We start from the raw sequence: 15,413 nt of genomic DNA on the forward strand, positions 1-15,413 counted from the left end.
TAGTCGTTGCAGTAGTTGTATCTTGATATCTTATTCTCTTTTTTATTTTAGGGAATCTTTTTTTTTTTGTTAATGATACTCAAATATGACGTCACACAATATTCTGCTGGTGTTATTTTTTCAATTTCTTTTATTTGTGGACTATTTAGAAATATTTCATTATCTTTTTGAAAATATAAAGATTCCAACATTTTGGTATCTCAATTATCTAAACTACTTAATTGAAGGTACATAATGAACTCACATGACACATGATTCAAGTAAATTCGTGAGCTCCACAGGCGATTGAGATAACTGAAATAGCACCTTTGCTAGGATTATATCCTAACTATTGATTTGCGTACAACTAAACAATTTGAGTAATTATTAATCTACGGATCCCTATCATGACTATTATATCTATGGGAATTGCTAAATACACATAATTTTTTACTAAATACACACATACAACATTTCAATCAATCATTTCACATACCATTTCAATCAATCATTTTAAAAGAAAATCAACTTTTTTGTTCACAAAAACATATAAAATATTAATTTTTTTTAGAATATAGGTTTATTTATTATTTGAGTCTATACACTAATTAACATTTTTTCTATGTCAAGTTGTAAACTAAAATACTACTAATTAACATAGTTCATAAAAATATTACTTAGCAAAAACAATGAACATGCTTGGACACATCTTCCAATAAATTAACTTCAATTTTATTAAAAACAATGTTATATATATATATATATAACACTTCTCTTATACATACCAAGTATGCGAGTGGGGGCATATTATGTTATTAGTGTGTGGGGGTCACATTTACTATGGTTGATTTGAACCATGGGATTACGCGTCCGTAAACTTAGTTTGTAAATTTGGTGTGTAGGAGACAATTGCCTTATATATATATATATGATCTCAATAAAATACGAAACATATGATTTAATTACCTTATGTAAATTTATTTAAGCGCAATAGCACATGTTACATTACTAATGTTCTACCACAATGGTTTCAAGAGGAAACCTAGAACGAGTATGCTGTATGTATGCATCAAGTTGTTCCATATATGGTAAAACTCATGCAGCTGCGCACTCATACCTGAAGTAATTCCAATGAGGCATAATGGTAGGCATCGGGTAACCCCCAACTAAGGAAACCTGGCCATAGTGATTATTATTAACGTGTCCAATAGCGATAGCAACATGTTGATACTGCGGTGGAGGAGTTGATCGCAGTGGTAAATATGCAAAGCTCTGTGCAGAGCTAAGAACGTGTAGTATGACATTGTACATCGAAGCAATCAAGAGACCCATGTTTGGCATTGTCATCCAGTGCTGGATGAGCAAAGAATAAATCCTGGAGCTCGTTGGTTATATCGTATGTTCGATAATAGAAAATGTACATGTGCTCGTGTAGGAATGACATTAGAGACTGAATGTGGAATTTATCAGTTTTTTAGAAGTTTGAAACTTATGTCGTGCATTGTATATTGTTTTAATAGTGGACGCATTGTTCAGATCTCATTTCTTCAACTATGCCAAAATGTCTCGTAGCTTCACACGATTGCTAGACATATCTACCATTATCTCAAATTCAGAGTCAGAAAGGCGACCGGCGTATGGATGCCCCTCCATATATGATGCAGGGGCATGGTTGACAATTCCACATAGCACTCTTACCACCCAATCATCAGCTCCACGTAGTTTCAACCCTTTAAGTCTGAAAGGACAATCAAGCTTTTCGTGCCTATTAACTTCGTGGAGGTTTTCTTCCTTCTGTATGTGCCACCACAATCGCATTGTAACGATAACGATGAGCTTCTTGTAACGATGATGAATCTCAAATTACGCCATGTTTCTTGAACCCAATCAATCAACGATTGACGTGAATCGAACACCTAAAAATAATGTATAAATGTTATAAATTAAAACAGGTTTGCTAAAGATGTTTAAAATAGAAGACATATTATTTTCATGGTTGTTATACCGTCTCGGTTAAAAATAGATTTGTAACGTTAACTTCAATTTTCTCTTCACAATCATCCGCAAGTTCTTTTTCTTTTTTCATTTCGTTTATGATAGTATAATCCTGTCAATAATAAATTTCACTTGAGTTTTTGTAATTAATCAAAATATTTTGTGAAACAAATAAAAAATGTCTTCAGTATCTACATGTATATGATCACTAGAACTACGACTGGACAATCGTAGATCTTTGGCCCAAGCTCTCATTTCTTCCAAATATTCCATATCCACGAATGAGAACACTCTTCAAAAATCGAACTAAAAAAAGAAAATACTTATGAATTCCAAAATATGCGATACACCAGCTAGAACTACTAATACTAAGGTCTCACGAGAGCTTTTTACAAGAATTCATATCTGTCTCTTCGGTAATAACAACAATACTTAAATACTTCAACAAGCGAAGAGCAACGACTATAAACTCAAGTTAGATAACAAAAGGAAGACAAAACACTGTAGGCTTTTTTGGCAAAATGATGATAAGGCTTCAGTAGTCACGTGCTTTGTAACAACAAGCTAGTGTCCCATCATAGTTGAGTGTGATCTACGTCATCAGTGGAAAGTCTTGATAGAGTGTGGCTTGTACTGTCTGCATTACAAATGTTTATAACATTTATAGCTTGCCACAAATGTGTGTATTTAGAAAAAAAATGGGGTGCCCGGGACCTGCTGTAATTTTATTACAGCAGGTCCCGCTGTAATACCCTTTATGGGTAGTAAAAAATTTTATTTTTATTTTTAAAAATCATAAATATATAGTATTTTTCACAACGAATCCAACTGTATATTTTTTGTTTAAAACAAAAATCAAATGCATCGTGATCAAAAGCATCAAATATTTTGAGTTTATATCCGACGGTCTAGAATTGTCGTGTCTTTTTCATGTTGAATTTGATTTTTGTTTCTAACAAAAAATATATCGTTGTGTTCGTTGCGATGAACACTACATATTTATAATTTTTAAAAATAAAAATAAAAATTTTTAATGTTAAAAATTGGTATTACCGTACAGCCGGTCCCGGGCTTCCAAAAAAATATGTGTATTTAGATGTACTCTTTAGATAATTAGGATACAAGCTGTTCGGATCTCTGTCATGACTATTATATCTTTTTATTTCCAGAACTTACTTGCAAGAATGTGATTGGTAGGTCGCATTGGGCCGTTAACAGCTGGGGAAACATAGATGAGACGACTATTTTCGAGATCAAAATCTTGATCGCAACGATAACTCTTTTTTATTGGACGAGAAGTGAAGGTGCATGATTAAAATGCACAAGAAATGTGCCGAATCATTCCTCTCTCGAAAAGCAGTGGCGGGAACCCTTGTTCCCATTCCCCGCCGGCGCCAACTAAAATCCCAAAAGTGTAAATCAAATAGACAATAACCTCATAAGTCCACTACTCTCTTCGACAATCAAGTTCTCTTGATCAAGCGCGAAACCCTAACTCTAATCCTAACGAATCCAAACGCAGAAAAACCTTGAAAGCAAAGATGCTAGAGCTTCGTCTCGTGCAAGGTTCCCTTCTCAAGAAAGTCTTGGAGTCGATTAAGGACTTGGTGAATGATGCCAACTTTGACTGTTCGGCGACCGGGTTCTCGCTTCAGGCCATGGACTCCAGCCACGTTGCTCTGGTGGCTCTGCTTCTCAGATCCGAGGGTTTTGAGCACTACCGTTGTGACCGGAACCTCTCCATGGGCATAAATCTTGGTAATATGTCCAAGATGCTTCGGTGTGCTGGAAATGATGATATCATCACGATTAAGGCCGACGATGGCAGCGACACTGTTACTTTCATGTTTGAAAGTCCAAGTAAGTTGTTCTCTCTACGATTATTTGATTCCCGCAGAATTTAAATTTTTGGCAGGGATTAGGGTTTTGGTCTCGCTCTATTTTTATTATGTTATATTACTAATTACTTTCGGAGGAATTAGTTTGTTTGCTTTGAAATTGATGGTTGACAGAAGGGAAGTTGAAGAAACCAGCTTCTGTTTGTTTCTCGGTGAAATGACGAGAGACAAGATAGGATACGTATAGGATCTTCGAAGTGAAAATGTATCAGATGTAACCTTAACACGCTATTTACAAGTGATGATTCTAATAGTCTAATCTCAGAGAGACCGATTCAATTTAAACCAAACGTGTTTTGGTTTCTTCCTTATTGGGTCAATTCTGAGCAACTATGCGGTTCTGGTCTGATTGATCTCGTTTTTAATATCATTCTATTTTAAAATTGTTCCTGGAATTGAGGCAATAGAATTTAGAAATTAGATGTATTATGATAGTGGTTTTCCGCACTTCAGCAAAAAAATTTGGTAATTCACTTTAGCAAATTTGTTAGTCTCTTGAACATATGCTTGTCTTTCAATTGAAGCATTGTGGTTTATCTGTTCTGAAGTTCTTGCGTTCCTTAACTGAACTTTTGTTTCTGTGGTTTCATTGTTTTCCTTCGTGTGATGGGTTAAAGCACAAGACAAGATATCGGACTTTGAGATGAAACTGATGGACATTGATAGTGACCACCTTGGGATTCCAGAGGCTGAATACCATGCTATTGTTAGAATGCCTTCTGCAGAGTTTGCTAGGATTTGTAAAGATCTCAGCAGCATTGGTGACACTGGTATTGTTGCATTTTTGCTGGAATTTTTTATTTTTATTTTACTAAGTTTGGTGATAGTTGTTGTTGAGAAAATGAATAATGGGTTTGAATATACATACAGTTGTGATCTCCGTGACAAAGGAAGGCGTTAAGTTCTCCACAAGAGGTGACATTGGAGCTGCAAATATAGTCTTGAGGCAGAACACAACAGTGGACAAGGTTTGCTATCATGGCTGAGTCATTTTGTGTATTGTCTGGTCAAAACAGTGGAAATTCTTCTAATACACTTTATGCAGCAGTTGAGAATGTGATATGAAGTGCCTGTTGGAGAAATTTTATGCACGTTTGTATTATGTGTGGTCTATTATGCATGTTTGATTTTTTTTCTTACCCGAGTTTTATGATTTGTGCCACATCATTTTTCAGCCAGAAGAAGCTACAATTATAGAGATGAATGAGCCAGTGTCTTTGACGTTTGCATTGAGGTACATGAACTCCTTTACTAAGGCTACTCCATTGTCAAGCACGGTTACAATAAGCTTATCGTCAGAACTGCCTGTTGTGGTTGAGTATAAGATTGCGGAAATGGGTTATATACGGTTTTATTTGGCTCCTAAGATTGAAGAGGATGAAGATGAGACAAAGCCCGGAATTTGAATGTCTTCTTGCATACAAGCTTACCTTAGTTTTTCCTTTGTAACCATCAATATTGTGGATTTTTAGGTGGATTGTCAATTTGTAAGATGCATTATATGTGACTTCCACTAGACTGCATGTGGTAAGAAAGTTTTAGATTTCCTTCAAGGCCTTATCTTTTTCTTCCTCTTCGTGTTACGCTAGCAACCATCCTCTATACTTTCAGACCTCCTTTAAGGTTTGTAGGTGATTTTTTATGGTTTTTGGAGCTTTCTCCAACCATATGGTAGTGTTGTGCAAGGTGCTTTGAACTTTTTTTCTCTATGTGCTGTAAAATTGTGCTTCATTTTCTTTATCTTCCTCTTTGGTATTTCTATTCCCCGACAAGTTGAAGCTAAGGACATTTGGAAACTATCAGTTGGCTAAAGAGAAACTAGAAATTTCAAATTTTGTCAGATGCTTGTGCTAAGTACATGGATGCATCTTTTGTCGTAATTGATTGAGTATTTTGAGCCATCATTTTTTGTTTCTGCCTTGGTAGTTCGCGTGAGTTTGTAAGCTCGGGGCCAGGTTCCAATTCATACCTCGCTTGATTAATTGCTTACATATATTGGGTCTTCAAGGCTCAAATGGAATGTATGATGTGTAATCATGGTGCATTGCTGTTGTAATTGTAGGGATGTGAACACTGGCTTCATATTGTAGTCTAAACTAATCATCTTATTATTTGTCAGTTGGAAATATTGCAAAGTAAGCAAGGTGAACACTGGTATCTCAACCTCAAACTCTCATAATGATCAAACTCTCACTGATTGTATGTAATAGGCAAACATAACAGCCTACAGAAGAGCAGTATATGTACAAACAATAAGGGTTTCTCATGCAACCACAAAAGCACTAGATGAACCAGAGAAATGGTGAATGGAACCCAAAAAGGCCTTCGCTGCGCCAAAATGTCTTAACCTGTACACACCCGGAGTAGCGGACACTGGAATTCTCCATTCTATTGTGGCATGACTCCTTGTACTTAGTTTTGAAGGTCTTGACCACTTAAAACGAAGGCAGAAATCATCATCATCATAAGCCGGGAACCAAGTATCCCCTCCTTGGAGCATTTCCACTAGTGCAAATGTACCTTCGGTCATTAGGTCATTTCGGGGGCAAGCAGACCAGAAAACGGCTGTCACTGTGTCACCTCTCATGAAGGTCGAATTCTTGGGAACATCAGAGCTAGTATCACCAAACTTTACACCAAAAGGAGTCGCATCAGCCACAACTGGCATAAGGAAGCTTATCTGCTTATCCAGAAGATCAGGAGGTTGGAATATGCCAGGTACCACTGGTTGGCCACCTATGAGAGCGTGGGCAAGCTTCTGGAACTCCTGAATGTAGGCACTAAGTGTGTGTGGACCATATAGTGTGGAAGCACCCTGAAAAACATTATGGAAGATTTTTAACAAACAAATGAATTGTAGAGAGACTAGCAATTACTATGACTTGATGTGAAAAACCATCTAACTAAAGGCTTGGATACTAGCTGAAAGCAGCATTTCTCCCAGAAGGTTAAGATGATGGGAAGGTGCCCATTTAATGGTTTAGCCATTGCTCTTACCTAAATGCTTACAAGTAATAGTTTGAATTCCATTAATATTTCTTCTTCGTTGTCTTCGAGTGCTAGATTCAAAGATAAGAAATGGATGGAGAAAGTTGGTTCAAGGTTCACTATTCATACCCATGGAGTTCTTGGCCCAGTGGTAGCCTACTTCTTAGGATTTGAACCACGGAAAAGTCTCAATTTCGAGTCCCCTCACGTTAAAAAAAAAAAAAATAACTTATCAAATAAAGGTGCACTGAACTCATATTCCATGGCAGAAACCTGCATGAAACTCATTACCAACCTCATATCTCTGTACTTGATATTCTTCAAGGGTGGTCACGTACTGAGAGTAGGTATTAGTCAATCCTGCTATAACAACATGAACATTGCCGTTGAATTCTTTATTACCACCACTGGTGAGCACCATCTTCACCGCATCACGAAGACGCCTCCCAGCCATGGTTGTAAATTCTATCAAAAAAAGGTTCAAAAAACTGATAAACCCTCGGAAACATAGTGAACGAGCATATGTACAAATACAAGTGTGAAAGAAAAGTCCACAAAGTAAGGATGATGTGTGTTTTTGTTTTCCCTTTTTTCCTTATTTTTCTTTTGGCTGCTGGCACTAGGGTTGGAGAACGCGATTTGAACACAGAGGTCTCATGCTCAGAGAAGCCACTTCAACAAATAATTGTTATCAGTCCAGTCCCCGAGCATACCCCATCATCCCAGCATAGAGACAAGCTTAACTTTACATCTCAATCAGAACAACTGGTTGAAAGCCGGATATTGGCATATTTAGAATCTTTGTGCATAAATTCACAACAATTCATTTTTCTCAAATTAGAAATTCCTTTTCTTTTCCCTTAGGGTTAGTCTAGTTAGAGAAGGGGGAGGATAGGTATCTCTTTACAGTACCATTACCATGAGAAACAAAAATATACAAAGGAAAGTACTACCTCCAGGAACACTGAGAATGACCAGCTGCCCAATTCGAAGAATCTGAACTGGAAGAATTGACGGCTGCAAAAAATAAACAAGTAGTCTTTTGGTTAGTAAAACAGTATTATACTAGCAAATCGAAGGGCAGTTTGGTGATAAGGATCTGTTACAAAATGTTTTACTCTTGCTAATAAATATGATATGCACATAGGGTATGGTGATCTAAATTCTAAATGTTTAGAGAAGCAAATAAAATATTCCATGTTCCTCCTTTTACAGCAAAGCCATCACTTATAGAAACAGACAATCACACCCATGCAATAAAGGATTGCGAATTTAAATATTTACAGATACATCAACCCAGTGTGACCAAATAACTAATACGTCATTCCAGTTCAGTATGTTAAGCCTTGGATATAACTTTTGGAAACAGCACGTCCTTAAATAATCACATAGCAAGCCCAAACATATTTTGACCTACCGCCCAATCATATGGTTTCGTCATCTCTCCAGTATCAAGTAAAATGGGCTTTGGATTATGACAATTTTTTTGTTCCTCGCCTGGTGTCTTAAGAAAGTTGCGGACCAGCCTCCAGAAAGGATTTCCCTGAAATAAAACACAATGTGACAGTTACTGACAGCAGGTACGCATTGACTTACATGAGGAATGAAAAATCCAAGACAAATACTGCGAGCACATATTACCTCGTCATCACCTTGCTTAAAATCAAATGCTCCTGGCCCATCAGTTGTTCCTGCAGCTAATGCAAACCCCATTGCAGCAGGACAAGTTTTTACTGCTTCAGAGCCTCCATCTTGTTTGGAAAGCGTCACCTCAAGCTGGGAGAAATCTATGTAAGTGTGGCGGTAGTCAACCTTCCCATTTATTTGTTCAGATGCTCCTTTGAATAGATCCACGGCTTTTTTGAATTGCCTCTCTCCTATGATACGTGTGCTCTCAAATTCATCAGGGTAACTGATAGGTTAAGTGCAGATACCATTATGTATCCATACCAAAAAAAGTCCAACTGAAAGAGTAAAATAAGTACAAACTAGCAAGGAAGTCACATATACCCAGGTCCTCGGCCATAGCACAACTCATTCTTCCCACCGCAGGTACTGTGATTGAAGTCGCATGGTTTACCAGTGTCTATACAGAAAGCTCCAAGTACATTGGGGCTAACATCACCACAGTTTGATTGACAAAATGCTGACACAAATTGAGGTTTGTCAGCCTGCCTGAGAACACCTCTAACTCGCCTAGCAACATTAAGAGTCCTTGTTGCTGGTCTACCAGGAGAAGAATGGAAGGACGCAGCCAGCTCCAGTAGCTCATGGTCTGCATCAGAAAGATGATGACAACTTAGTGCCAGGAGTTTCTTTGCTCTCTAGACGAAAGAATGCATAATTATCATATCATCCAATTCTCCACTTGTTCTAGTAGACGACAGGGTTACAGAATTTTGATATATCAAACTCCCAGTCACAAATGTATAAATTGAAAAGAGTTTTGATGTGAGATCCACACAGATAAAAGTTGTTCATTCTGTATGTGTATATGTTACCCAAACACTAATTTATTCTACTCTACCACCATTTGCTTTTGTCGTCAAAATATCTAAGAAAATCACCAAGAAAGCACCAACTCCTAGTTATTGGATAATGATGCTAAAATAATACTTATATCCGGATCTGATTAGCCTGCAACCCAATTACCTGACCCAGACAGATTAATCCCATCAATAAATCATAATTGGAGCTTAACGCGGTATTAGTATCTTGACACTGATTTATTTGATAATGGCGTAAACCTTCACCATATAATGGATTTTACCAAAAAAAAAAAAAAAAAAAAATTGCAACTTACGGTTGTTTTGAATAGTAGGAATTATATTAGAAACTCTTCGAGGGACTCCCTCAGCTTCATTTTCCTCAGAACTTGAGCTCCTATTAACATTTTGCTGAAACCAATCTTCCATAAATCGTGCTGCAGCACCTTTGTTATCCCCACTTATCAATGAGTTTGTCCTACTCATAGAAGTTCCATGGGTAGCAAACCAATTGAAGCTACCCACTGGGCCCCATCCATCATCTACAAACTTTAATAGGGTCATTTCCGTATCAACGTTATGCTTGTATTTGCTACGCTCAGCTGCAGGATTATTGAGATAGGCACTGGGACTGCGGTTCACACCAGCATCTAAGATCTCTCCTGTCAGTTAAAAAACCAAAACATATATGAGAATATATTCAACCTTTGAGAACAAAGAGGTTGTAACAACCTTTCAAAAGATAACACACAATCATTCAGTGCAATAGCACATACTAAGATGGCATGAACTGCATATTCTATGATCTATCAAGTTCTCTTTTCCCTGAAAGTGGTGTGTCCTTCGCTCTGGTCTGGCAAATATAGGGGCAAAGACTGTTTTATTCTTGCCACTAAGTAAAAATACAGCAATAAGTTAACTTATTGGGTTGAATGACAAAATAACTAATCTTAACATGGTATCGAAGCACGAGGTTTTGGGTTCAAACCTTAGCTTCAGAAAGTTAAACCCCCTTTTATGGTTGCCCCAAGTGTGGCCTTTGTGAGAGCATTTAGTGTTGGGCTTTCTTTGTTGTGCACGTGTTGGGCCGTTGGAGTTGTCCAACAGTTTAGCCCACACGTGAGGGCGAGTGTTAGAATATAATATAAATGATATGAACTGCCCCAAACCAAAAAGTTAACTTATTGGGTTGAATGACAAAGTAACTAATCTTAACAGTTATCTTGCATCTAGTAAAAGAGCCATATAGAGTAAAAGCCCTTCTTACCCTTGTTGATGAGAATTTTTCCTGGTCGGAGGTTTTGATGAGCTTGTATAATGCTTTTCTCAATTCCATCTACAAGGGCATCAAATGACTGACGAACAAATCCAAGAGATGTTACAATGTATACAACATATTGGAGATAACCTCCGGGACCAGCATGGGTGTGAATACCACTGATAGCAACATTATTTTCAGTATACAGGTCTCCATACCTGGTACAATAAGGGGGAAATGTTTTAATGGGCTGGCTCGAGAGGCTACAAGCTGAAACTCTATAAATCTAAATAACAGGCTATCCACACATAGAACTTCTTTCTTTTCAGAGTATAGGTATGGAATTGCCAAAATTTGTACATATGAGCATACTTCTTTTTCGTTCATTTTCTTCATTCTTTTAGGTTATTTAGAGTTTTGCAACAGAACATGTTGTGACGGAAATATATACACAAAAATTAAAAACAAGGTGCAGCTTTATATCCTACAAGATTGAAACATGTCGTTAGAATTTGATCCACAAAATACTGATATGATAATTACCTTGCTCGCAACCTCTCAATCACTTTAATTGTCACAATTTGTGAAGCCATGCAAGCATCAAGGTTGACAAAAACTACACGATTCCCTTGAGGTTCTGCCACAATGGAGCGAGCTCGCAACCTGAAATGAATTCCAGAAGCAATCTGATATGTATTGGTATATCCCATCAAATTTACATCGGCAGCAGGTCCTGTGATGTCATAGCTCCCCAGCCCAACCAAATAATCGGATCCCGATTGTACTTGACTACCACTCAGTACCACGAGAGCAATGGAAACCCATATTGCAATAGCACCAATACGTCTTCCTCTCAAAAGATTAAAAGGCATAAATAACCCCATCGAGCCTCGCAAAGAAAATCAATCAGAGCTCAAGAAGTTTTTCCCCCACTCCCCTTCGCGAAATATGCATATTCCTACAAATCCACCCCAATCCAACCAAATATATCAGCAGCAAGGCACGTCAAGAAGATGTTGGAAACAACACACAGAGAAAGGATCAACAATTTCTGAGAAATTCAATTTTATCATAACAGTTGAGTTCAGTTTAATATCGGTCCGAAAGAGTAAAATATGATCATTAATTCACCACAAGTTCTCAACATACAAAAACTCCATTGCTTCAACAGTCCAATGCTTACCATAATACGCGAACACAAATGATTTTATACATATAGATACACATATTTAGAACATTGCTAGATCAATAAACTAGTAGAATCGATAAAAAAAAAAGAAGTACTAGAGAATTACTAGAGAAACGAGAGAAATCCCATACCTAATCGCGAACAAGTGAAATGTAAAGAGAGAAATTGCGAGAAAACGCACCTACTAGTCTATTATAAACCAAGAGTCAAAGTGAAGGAAGCAGGCTCCTCCTTGTGGGCAAATGAAGATAGCGATGTGGTCAGGTCACTGCTTCTATTGTTGGATAATTTCCCTTCAGAAGGACGTCATAGTGACAATTCCGAACAAATAAGATGGGCCTAAGCCCATTAAATTATACTCAAACGGTAGCGTTTTAACTGACCCAATATGAAGTGCTAACTATTAAGAAATGGTAAAATGATATTTTTCCTTCCTCAATTATGGATCAAATTTCATTTTCGTCCATGAATTTTTTCCCCCTTTTTCCTTCCTTAAAAATGAAAAATATCATTTTTATCCTTTATGTGAAATTGAGGTCGAAAAAATCTGACGTGACACATAGAAGAAATCTCATGATATAAACTATTCATAATTTAACCGATATATCCTAAAGTATTTAAATTTGATACTTTTAGTCCCTAAAATTAAATCCTCAAATCAAATTGCTAATCCCAAAGCCCTGAATTGAATCCCCAAATCAAATCCTAAAATCTCAAATTGAAAACTTTGTGAATCCCAAATCAAACCCCAAATTCAACCTTGTGAATCCCCAAATAAAACCGTAGATCCCAAATTGAATATAAATTAAAGACGAATCAAACAAACCTAATTAATTTGCAAATCAACATCATGAAGAATAGGGGTTATCAACCCATTGCGAAGCCTGCACTCTTCTTCGGTTGAGGAGGCAACGTGCAAGTGTCATTGCAGGACATGCACTCTTCTTGCAGTACCTGAATAAGTGCAAGTGCTATGGTCTTAAAGCAGATCTATGAAGTTGAGGAGGCAATGTCGAAGGAGCAGCAACTTTTGGTGGAGCCACTACAACAGGACCTGCACTCTTCATCAAAAACGTAATTCTTGTACTCTTTGAGACGATCTGCGATGGGAGGAGCTCTGCATATGTAAGGAGAGCTTCCGCTGTGATGGTTAGAAGATGAGATGAAGGTAGGAGAAGAATTTAGGGATTAGGTTATTTGTTCTTTTTTAAGAATTTAGGGATTAAGTTATTTCTTATTTCCTATGTGTAAATTCTATTATATGTGTATTACTAAATCCATCCTATACAAATTAAACCAGATCAGATGTCAAATAGGTTTTTTTTTTCATGGTTGAAATTTTTGAAGGAGGAACGGAGTACTTTCTAACATGAAAATGAGAAAAAAAAGAAAATTTAGAGACGAAAATAAAACTCGGCTCATAGTTGAAGGATGAAAAAACCTTTTTATCATTAAGAAATGGGATAAGTATGGATTTGGCCAATATACTTTACGTTTTGGATAAAAAAAAAGTCCCTAGACTTTTTTTTTTAGGTCATTTCAGACCTTGCACTTACCAAAATGAATCATTTTAACCCTTTCGTCCAACAATCGTCAAAAACAGTGCATATGGACTCTAATATCCTATGTAGTGTTGAAAAAAAATTTTTGATTTTTTTTTTTGTGCAAATAACATGTCAAATTAAATTAAAAAATCCTAAATTAAAATTTTAAAACCCTAAATTTTCTCTCTCCCCTTCTTTCACTTCTTCCTAGGGATGTAAATATCGGGTTTCGGTCTGGTTTCAAACCGAAACTGAAAAAACCGAATTTATTGGGTTTGTATTCTAACCAAACTGGACCAAACCGTTGATAAAGTGTAAATCGTTATAAACGAATTGAAATATTCGGTTTAAACAGGTCAACACAGATTCCTCATACAAATCTCAAATCTAGGTAGTTCACTCAAAATATTACAATTTACAAAGTTCAAAAATTACAGTACAAAAACTGGAAAAAAGTTCAAATAAGACTTCAAATAGACAAATACAAGAAATCAATCATAATCTAACTCTAGGCTATCCAAAACAGTTCAAAAGTCCACTTCTGATACAATAAACACCAAATACAATAGTTCAATAAGGCATAAGGCCATAAGCCACAAAGCAAATAGCCAAGCAAGAGGCAGGGCCAAGCCAATCAGGGCCAAAGATCACCAGACCAGTCAATCAGTCAGAAAGTCACCATCACCTATAAGAAAAACAATAAAACAAAGAATGAAGTGTTAAAACATCACACATTAAGAAATAATAAGTAATGTTGAAACTTAAAAATTAAGTAAGACAGGTTGTGTTTGGTGGAGCTTATTTAACGTTAGCTTATCTTTATAAAATAAGCTAGCTTATAAGCTTCAAAATAATATGTTAGGTGTTTGGTAATTGAACAATTTAAAGCTAGCTTATAAGCTACTATACTAATTGGAATAAGTGAATGGGGAGCTTATAAGCTCCAATAATCTCCTTTGAGAAGACTATTTTAAGCTAGTGTATATTTTTGGTGTTTGGTTGCATGTGAGGTGGAGCTTATAAGCCCCACCACCAAACAACGCCATAGATTATATAGTCACATTCTCATACCTTTTGCCAAAATCGAGTCTTAGTTGGCAGTTGTTGCACCATTGTTCTTATTCCTATCCATCTCTATAGTAAGAAGATAGAAGATTCAAATAAACATTCATAATTGATAATTCATTCATATAAAGAATAAAAAAAAATAATGCACTTAGTTTTATTTTACCTTGTTCAAATGCCTCTTGCTCTCCCAAATCTTCCTCCATCAATTTCTGAAAAGGTATACTTCCAATCCAATCCTCCACACAAATAAGCGATTCAACAATATGAGGGGTGAGGGAGCTCCTAAATGAATCCAACACTCGTCCACCTGTGCTAAATGCAGATTTGGATGTCACTGTAGAGATTGGAATTGCCAAGAGGTCCCAAGCTATAACTGAAAGGATAGGAAACCTAGATGAATTAATCTTCCACCAAGTCAACACATTAAAACTGCCACCATCCTTTACATTTTCAATGTCGTCTCCTAGATATTTATCCAACTCAGATAGGTTTTCTCCACCTCCAACTTCAGAATGCAACATTCTAAACCTAACTTTTGCTCGATTTTCACCCGACTGTTCATCAATTCTAATGGCAGCAAATGAAGAAGAAGATTCACTTCGAGGAGGATTTTGCACCAAATGCTCATTTTTGTATTCATTAAACATCTTGAACGTGGTGGACTTCACCTTCTCAGCAACTTCAATTGCAATAGGAGCTTCATACATCTCTTTCAATGCCAGAGTTACATATTGCAAATTGTATCTCGGATCGAACACAACCGCAATAAAGATCAATATGTTTAATTTATCAAATCCCCCCCTCCCAATATTTTTCACACTTTGCAATCATCCTATCAGCCATCGAGCTCATTTGAGCATCATTAGAACCCTTCATCTCATGTAACACATAATACAGTATATTCAAATCATTAAAGAAATTATTAGAAGTAACATAAGAAGTGCCAGATACCTTCAATGTAAGCTCATAAAAGTAACGAAGAAAAGTCACCAATCTTCTGACATTACT

General features: G+C 36.7%; 2 protein-coding genes across 6 annotated transcripts; one reads left to right on the forward strand and one right to left on the reverse strand.

Moving 5' to 3' along the window:
• The first annotated feature begins 3,386 nt into the window (after window positions 1-3,386).
• LOC119990455 (proliferating cell nuclear antigen) lies at window positions 3,387-5,612 on the forward strand. The gene is made up of 4 exons (XM_038836377.1): window positions 3,387-3,834; window positions 4,490-4,642; window positions 4,743-4,840; window positions 5,048-5,612. Exons 1-4 carry the CDS (start codon window positions 3,516-3,518, stop codon window positions 5,276-5,278), a joined length of 801 nt encoding a protein of 266 aa, XP_038692305.1. The 5' UTR covers window positions 3,387-3,515; the 3' UTR covers window positions 5,279-5,612.
• A 412-nt stretch (window positions 5,613-6,024) lies between these two features.
• On the reverse strand, window positions 6,025-13,010 carry LOC119990452 (neutral ceramidase 1-like). Of its 5 annotated transcripts, none has more exons than XM_038836371.1 (11): window positions 12,620-13,010; window positions 11,975-12,086; window positions 11,148-11,562; window positions 10,614-10,822; window positions 9,664-10,008; window positions 8,871-9,135; window positions 8,502-8,772; window positions 8,278-8,403; window positions 7,814-7,877; window positions 7,156-7,325; window positions 6,025-6,687 (listed from the first exon to the last, which is right to left on the reverse strand). In XM_038836371.1, exons 3-11 carry the CDS (start codon window positions 11,486-11,488, stop codon window positions 6,136-6,138), a joined length of 2,343 nt encoding a protein of 780 aa, XP_038692299.1. In that variant the 5' UTR covers window positions 11,489-11,562; window positions 11,975-12,086; window positions 12,620-13,010; the 3' UTR covers window positions 6,025-6,135. The 5 variants fall into 5 exon arrangements, with proteins under 5 accessions (XP_038692299.1, XP_038692301.1, XP_038692302.1 ...); XM_038836373.1 differs by having other exon boundaries at window positions 11,925-12,086; XM_038836374.1 differs by lacking the exon at window positions 11,975-12,086.
• Window positions 13,011-15,413: the final 2,403 nt, after the last annotated feature.

This window comes from Tripterygium wilfordii, chromosome 22 (assembly GCF_013401445.1).
Source record: "Tripterygium wilfordii isolate XIE 37 chromosome 22, ASM1340144v1, whole genome shotgun sequence".
NCBI classification, from domain to species: Eukaryota; Viridiplantae; Streptophyta; class Magnoliopsida; order Celastrales; family Celastraceae; genus Tripterygium; species Tripterygium wilfordii.